This window comes from Phyllobates terribilis, unplaced genomic scaffold, assembly GCF_046119375.1.
Source record: "Phyllobates terribilis strain yellow unplaced genomic scaffold, ASM4611937v1 Scaffold_8__6_contigs__length_399053987, whole genome shotgun sequence".
NCBI lineage: Eukaryota > Metazoa > Chordata > Amphibia > Anura > Dendrobatidae > Phyllobates > Phyllobates terribilis.
This window is the reverse complement of record NW_027362768.1, coordinates 266,376,549-266,383,823: the sequence shown is the minus strand read 5'-3', so window position 1 is coordinate 266,383,823 and position 7,275 is coordinate 266,376,549. Positions and strand designations below refer to the sequence as shown.

At 44.0% G+C, this 7,275-nt stretch overlaps 1 protein-coding gene across 2 annotated transcripts in view; it reads left to right on the top strand.

The window, feature by feature from the left end:
• Window positions 1-6: 6 nt before the first annotated feature.
• Window positions 7-7,275, top strand: part of XRCC6 (X-ray repair cross complementing 6) — a 61,121-nt gene continuing 53,852 nt past the window's right edge. The window contains exons 1-3 of one of the 2 annotated variants that reach the window (XM_073644216.1): window positions 7-158; window positions 4,344-4,437; window positions 4,611-4,720. In XM_073644216.1, the coding sequence (XP_073500317.1) occupies window positions 4,356-4,437; window positions 4,611-4,720 (192 nt within the window). In that variant the 5' untranslated portion in view covers window positions 7-158; window positions 4,344-4,355. Of the gene's footprint in view, window positions 159-249; window positions 403-4,343; window positions 4,438-4,610; window positions 4,721-7,275 lie in introns of those variants that run through there. The other variant, XM_073644217.1, reaches the window with a different exon arrangement.

Here is a 7,275-nt window from a genome sequence, read left to right as displayed (position 1 = left end):
TCATGACCAATCAGAGTAGCGATGTGTCTAACGTGCTGATGCATCGTACCCCGCCCCCTAGTGCTGGCGCCGGGTAATGACGTGCTCTGCTGGAGGCCGGTACTGAGCGCGTCCAGGAAGGGAACGGCGCGTCCAGGAGGCGGTGTGTCCTCCCCGAGGTACCGTGCCCCGCACCGAGCCACACGCGGGCTGTTTACAGATAGCATTGTAATGTGACGGTGACGGTGACGGTGCACTGACTGCCGGGTCCCATGTGCCGGTGCAGGGCCAGACCTAGCAGAACAGACGAGCCCGGTGCTGTGGAAGCTTGGCGCCATGTCCTCCAGGCTCTGCCCTGCAGACCGAGCACAATGGCTTCAGAGTGTGACCAGGAGCCGAGAGGACGAATAAAGAGAACCCGCTGTATGATTTCTATCCAGGGCTTCCTGGAATAACGGCAGGGTGCTGGATATAGGGGAGGGCCAGGTCCATCTTCCTGGAATAACGGCAGGGTGCTGGATATAGGGGAGGGCCAGGTCCATCTTCCTGGAATAACGGCAGGGTGCTGGATATAGGGGAGGGCCAGGTCCATCTTCCTGGAATAACGGCAGGGTGCTGGATATAGGGGAGGGCCAGGTCCATCTTCCTGGAATAACGGCAGGGTGCTGGATATAGGGGAGGGCCAGGTCCATCTTCCTGGAATAACGGCAGGGTGCTGGATATAGGGGAGGGCCAGGTCCATCTTCCTGGAATAACGGCAGGGTGCTGGATATAGGGGAGGGCCAGGTCCATGGAGCAGGTGGATATTGTGCCCCCTGTGCTTTGTAGGTGGCTATGTGCAGATTATACAGGAGAGCTCCTGTAGCGCAGTATTGCTCACACGTTTGGACACATCTGTTCCCACAGTGGGTTTCCGTTTTCTTATTGAAAAGTGCACATTGTAGATTCAGACTCAAGGAAGGAAAACAAGGAATAAAGAAACAGCAGAGTGTGTTACACCTTGTAGTCCACTGTAAGGCCACGGCCCCACTATCAGTATTCGGTCAGTATGTTTTGTCAGGAGTGGGAGCCAAAACCAGGAGTGGGTGATAAATGCAGAATTGGTGACTTGTTTCTATTAGACCTTTTCTCTGATTGTTCCTCACCTGGTTTTGGCTCCCACTCCTGAGAAAAAATACTGACCAATTACTGATAGAAGGGACCTGTCTCTGATCGCATCTTTACACCCACTTGGCATTGTCTCTGTCTCTCTGTCTGTCTCTCTGTCTGTCTCTCTGTCTGTCTCTCTGTCTGTCTCTCTGTCTGTCTCTCTGTCTGTCTCTCTGTCTGTCTCTCTGTCTGTCTGTCTGTCTCTCTGTCTGTCTCTCTGTCTGTCTGTCTCTCTCTGTCTCTCTGTCTGTCTGTCTCTCTGTCTGTCTCTCTGTCTGTCTCTCTGTCTGTCTCTCTGTCTGTCTCTCTGTCTGTCTCTCTGTCTGTCTCTCTGTCTGTCTCTCTGTCTGTCTCTCTGTCTGTCTGTCTGTCTGTCCTTCATCTGGTCGTCACCCTGAATGGCTTCAAATAAGCAGGAATGACTCAGAGTCCAAGTGTAGGAGTTTGTGGCCTTCAGAAAGTGTTTGTGACCATCAGGTGTATATTGGTACCAACATTTGTGTTGCAACAGGACAATGACCCAAAACACACCTGAAGGCTATGTAACCAAGAATGAGAGGGATGGAGGCTGCGTCAGATGACGTGGCCTCCACAATCGCCCAACCTCATCACAATTGAGATGGTTTGGGATGAGTTTTCCGCTGACTGAACGCAAAGCACCCAACAAGTGCTCGGTACCTCTGGGAACAAGATCAAGACTGTTGGAAGCCCTTCCACGTGATGACCTGATGAAGCTGCTGGAGAGAATACCAAGGGGGCGTAATGCTATCATCTGAGGAAACGGGGGTACTTTGAGAAATCTGAGGCTTCACACATTCTGGTTTATTTCACTCATGTTTTTAACTCCTTGTGCCTTAGTGGTTTTGCTGCCTTCAGTCTAAATTTTCATTGTGCACATTCCAAAAAGGACGAGGTGCATAAACCGGTATGTGGAAAGTTTTGACAAATATTGTATAAAAAAAATATATATATTTGGTTTGAGTAACCTTTTCCCTTTTAAGAAGGTGGTTGAACATGGAAAAAATGCGATATATAGGGAATAAACACTTATCCCATATAAATGGATGTTGACTTCCTTGTGCCTGATGGTAAGGGAATGAACATGGACTATATGCAGTCGGTAGTGAAATGTACACATCAGGGTTGTGGAGTCGATAAGGCAAACCTCCGACTCCTGGCGGGGGTGATACTCCCTTGGCAAACGCAGATTAAGTAATTAAAGTAGAAAAACAGAGTTCTGAGGGCGCCACCCGGTGTCATGTATATGGCCGTGTATAGCAGCGGACTTTCCTCCAGGTACCCCTGTACTCCTTATTTTTCTCTGTTGCTTTTCATGTCCATATCTACGGGACCAGGTGGCGCCCTCAGAACTTCTCTAGTAGCGTTATTTCATCTGACTGTGTAACTGGGCCGCCATCTATCTTGTGCCGTGAGCACTGCTCCTGAGTGCCCCCAAAACTCTTCAAAACCCCCTTCTTCAGGCAGACTCCCTCCAGAAGTCTCTTGAAAAAGTGCTAAGTAAACACTCAATAGAATGATCCTTTCTAGGTAAAGACGACTTTCTGTGTTTAATCTCTTCAGGTTTAAAGAGACTCCAATCATTTAAAAGAAGTGATCTGACCATTCTCCAGATATTTTCTGCACTGAAGATGCTCTATACTTTATAATAGAAGTCAATATGAAGGCTCAAAAGACGCCCGGAAGGTGTCCAGGCTGCTTTTTGGGCGTTTTGCCAGGGTTTGTGCTTGAAAAAAATGATAAAGGTTTAAAAAAAAAAAAAAAATAGTCTGGAAAATGCGAGGAAAAAAAAGTGGGGCAAAAACAATAATAAAAAAATGTCCGCAATCCAAAAATGTTTAAAAAACATTCAGGAAACAAAAAAAAAAAACTATGCAAAAGACACTAAAGGAGAAAAAATGCCAGTGTTTTCTGCTTGAAAACCTCGGCAGGTTTGCCTGCCTGAAAAAAACATTGTGTGCGGTAGAAACCCCTCTTATGGGAGAGCTTGAAGGGTCTTTCACATTTGCAAGCATTGACCAAATCAGAGTGTTGGATGATCAGAGTCTGAATGTCTGTGGCAAAGCCTGTCTGACCCATCCTGAAGTGCATGGGGTTTTTATTGTCTTCAGAATGCAAGTCACAGTGCATGATCACAAATGGATATGTAAGGCTGGGTGCCCACTATGCGCCTTTCAAGTGTTTTTGACGCGGAATTTCCGCAGCGAAAACGCTTAAAAAACGCTTGGTAATACGTGCCCCATGGTCCCCAATGATAATCCGTATGTGCTGTGCCCATGCTGTGAAAATTTCCACTGCGGATTATGATTGTGGAACAGTACGCAGCATGTCCATTAATTTTGCGGACACGTAGCGTAATCGCCGCCATTGACTTGCATTGGACCGCGTGACATCCGCATCACTGCATCTGCACATGCGGATATCACACGGTTCAATGTGCGGATGGTACCCAGGTCTGGAGAAGAAGAGACTCTCATCCAGACCTGGGTACCATAGAACCTGTAAAAAAAAAGAATTTAAAATAAAAAATCAAGATTATACTTACCAAGCGTTTTTTAAGCGTTTTCGCTGAGGAAATGGCGCAGCAAAAACGCTTGAAAAACGCATAGTGGGCACGCAGCCTTAGTTACAGAAAAAGCTAACTCACTTCTGGTCAAACCAGATTCCAACAGCTCATCAGAAAATCAACATCCTGCCTTGTTACTGTTGCGAGCAAAACTTTTACAGAGTATACAAAAACACAGAAATATTAAAACTAGAAATATCTAATTGTTTAAATGATAATAAAAGCAAGAGCTAAAATATTAAAGAGGTTTCCACTAAAATAAACATAAGTTTTGAATGTCTCGAAAAGAAAAAAATACTCCTTGTGACCATAGCCTTACTATAAGGCCTTACTCACATGTCAGTATTTTGCATCGTCATTTGAAAACCAATATCAGGAGTGAAAACTAGAGAATAATTATGATAATTGAGATATTCATACCTTTTCTGTATTTTGGAGACACTGCTGGCTTTGACTTACAAATAGCGTGGAAAAAATACTGCAGTGTGAATGAAGCCGTACTGTCAATGAGACCTCTCCCCTTGTATGACTGAATGTAAAGGCGACATATCCAGTATTGCATATACTGTAAGTGTTTGCATGGTTTACACATTTTTGGGTAAGCATCCGTTTACATGCTGGTTCTTTGCAGCAATCTGAAATAATGGCTCAATGGGGATCTTACTACATTAAGGAAGAAGGTGATGAGGATGAAGATCGGGAAGATGGGGAAGCGGAGTCTAGTGGTGAGAGTCTTTTTAACGGTTTTACATTTTGCTTTATGCAAAACCTTACATCTAACATTTCTGTGTTTTACGTTTTTTAATTACAAATTTTTGTGATCTGTTTTGCATTTAGTCAGTCGGCTTCTGTGTAAGATGGTTAATTTTTCTACTTTTTTTTTTCTATGTTTGAATAGAGTTTCGCTTTGGAGGAAGGGATAGTATAATCTTCCTTGTTGATGCTTCTAAACAAATGTTTAAGAGCATGACTGATGATGGTTTAACACCGTTTGATATCGCTCTACAGGTAATTTATTGTAATGGTTTTATAACCCAAGATATCTAAGAATAAATTAAAAAAAGGATCTGTCTTTTAAATTCCTCAGTTTTACTTCCATATTTTTCTGTAGGTAACATAGAGCCAATAACAATAGATTTGTCACATTGGTGTATATAACGCATGCATTTAGAAAACAGTACGCTCTACTTTTTTCTGTTGTGTGCTTAGAAATCCCATTTGAAGTCTATGAAAGTTCTTTACATGTGAATTCAGAATTCCGGGCCTGTAATACTGACGCTATACTGATGCTTTTGTGTAACCCTTAGGCTGTGTGCCCACGATGCGTTTTTTAAGCGTTTCCGCAGCGGCAAAAACGCTGCAGAAACGCTTAAAAAACGCATGGTTAGAAGGCCTGCCATGTTCCCCAATGATAATCCGCATGTGCTGTGCACATGCTGCGGAAACTTCCGCTGTGGAAAAAAATGCAGCACTACCAATTATTTTGCGGAAGTGCTGCGTTTTCGCCGCCATTGACTTGCATTAGAACACGCCAATTCCGCAAGACTGCATCTGTACTTGCATAATTGGTGCTTTCTAATGTGCGGATGGTACCCGGGTGTAGAGGAGAGGAGAGTCTCATCCACACCCAGGTAACATTAAAAAAACGGTAAAAAAAGAACAAAATAAAAAATAAATGTATACTTACCTTCTGGCGGCCTACGCTGCGCTCCTCCTTGCTTCCCGGCACTTCGCGATGGAATGAAGGACCTGCGCTGACGTCAGTCATGTGACGGGTCATGTGACGCTGACGTCGGCAGGTCCTTCAATCCACCGCTGTCGGCAGCCGGGACGGTGAAGCAAGACAGCGCGGGCCATCGGAGGGTAAGTATACATTTATTTTTTTATTTCTTGACATTCTCTCGGTCACACTATATAAATCCATGCCGTTTGCATGTATTTATATAGTGTGACCAAGTTGTCAAGCACTTTCCAAGTGAGGCTAAAATCGCTTGGAAAAGCGCTTGATAACCCGCATGCAGAAATGCAAGTGAAGAACGCTTCACTAACGCATGTCCCTGGCAGGAAAACGCATGTACAATCCGCATGTGTTTTTTTCCGCCAGGGAGATGCAGAAACGCTCAGGAAAAAAATCCTGAGCATTTCTGCATCGTGTGCACATAGCCATAATGTTTCTGTGTTGTAGGGGAGACACAAAAGGTAAATGGTAAAAAGTGCTTGTATTTTATGGTCCAGCCATCAATATACAGTGGTGGCCAAAAGTATTGGCACCCCTGCAATTCTGTCAGATAATACTCAGTTTCTTCCTGAAAATGATTGCAATCACAAATTCTTTGGTATTATTATCTTCATTTAATTTGCTTGCAAGGAAAAAACACAAAAGAGAATGAAGCAAAAATCAAATCATTGATCATTTCACACACAACTCCAAAAATGGGCCAGACAAAAGTATTGGCACCCTCAGCCTAATTTTTGGAACTTTAATATTGATGCCCCATCAATATCAGTTGGGTTTAACTACCAAATCTTTCTACTAATCTTCTGAATGTGCTTTGTTTCCACAAAAACAGCATTATACAACTGGTTGGGGTTATATCTGAGACTGCAGCACCGTACCATTGAGAACATACAGTGGGGAAAATGAGTATTTGATACACTGCAGATTTTACAAGATTTCCCACCTACAAAGAATAGAGAGGTCTCTAATTTTTATCTTCAGTTTCAACTGTGAGAGACAGAATCTAAAAAAAAATCCAGAAAATCACACTGTATGATTTTTAAATAATTAAATAGTTCTTTCATGCAAAAAAAAATGCTATTTGATCACCTACCAACCAGCAAGAATTCTGGCTCTCACAGACCTGTTTGTTTTTCTTAAAGAAACCGTCCTACTCTGCACTGATTACCTGTATTAATTGCACCTGTTTTAACTTGTTACCTGTATAAAATGGTCCTCCTCAGCCACCCACACAGACTGACATACACTGGACCTTATCTTCACCCGACTCTGCTCCCTATCTAACCTCTCAATCTCCCCCCTCCCCCTATCTGACCATCATCTACTCACTTTCTCATCCCCATCTGCACACACCCGCAGAAACCTTGCACATCTAGACACTCACACACTCTCTGATTCTATTCTACCACTGACATCCATATCTTCACTCCACGACACAGACAGCGCCACTGCTTTCTGCAGTGCCACTCTCACATCAGCTATTGACTCGGTCGCCCTTTTTGTGCATGGCAGAGTTCGAATAATCAATAGACAACCCTGGCACAATGACCTCACTAAAAAGCTTCGGCAAGTGTCAAGGGTTGCAGAGCTGCGTTAGAAGAAAACACATTAGCAAGATGACTTCACTGCATTCAAACAAGCAACACTCGCATTCAAATCAGCCCTCACCTCCGTTAAACAGGCCTACTTCACAACCCTCATAGCCTTCTTATCCTACAACCCCAAACAACTATTCAACACTTTCCACTGCCCCCTCCGACCTCCCTCATCGCTGCTGAGGACTTTGCCACACACTTCAAAAACAAGATTGACCAAACAAGGCAAG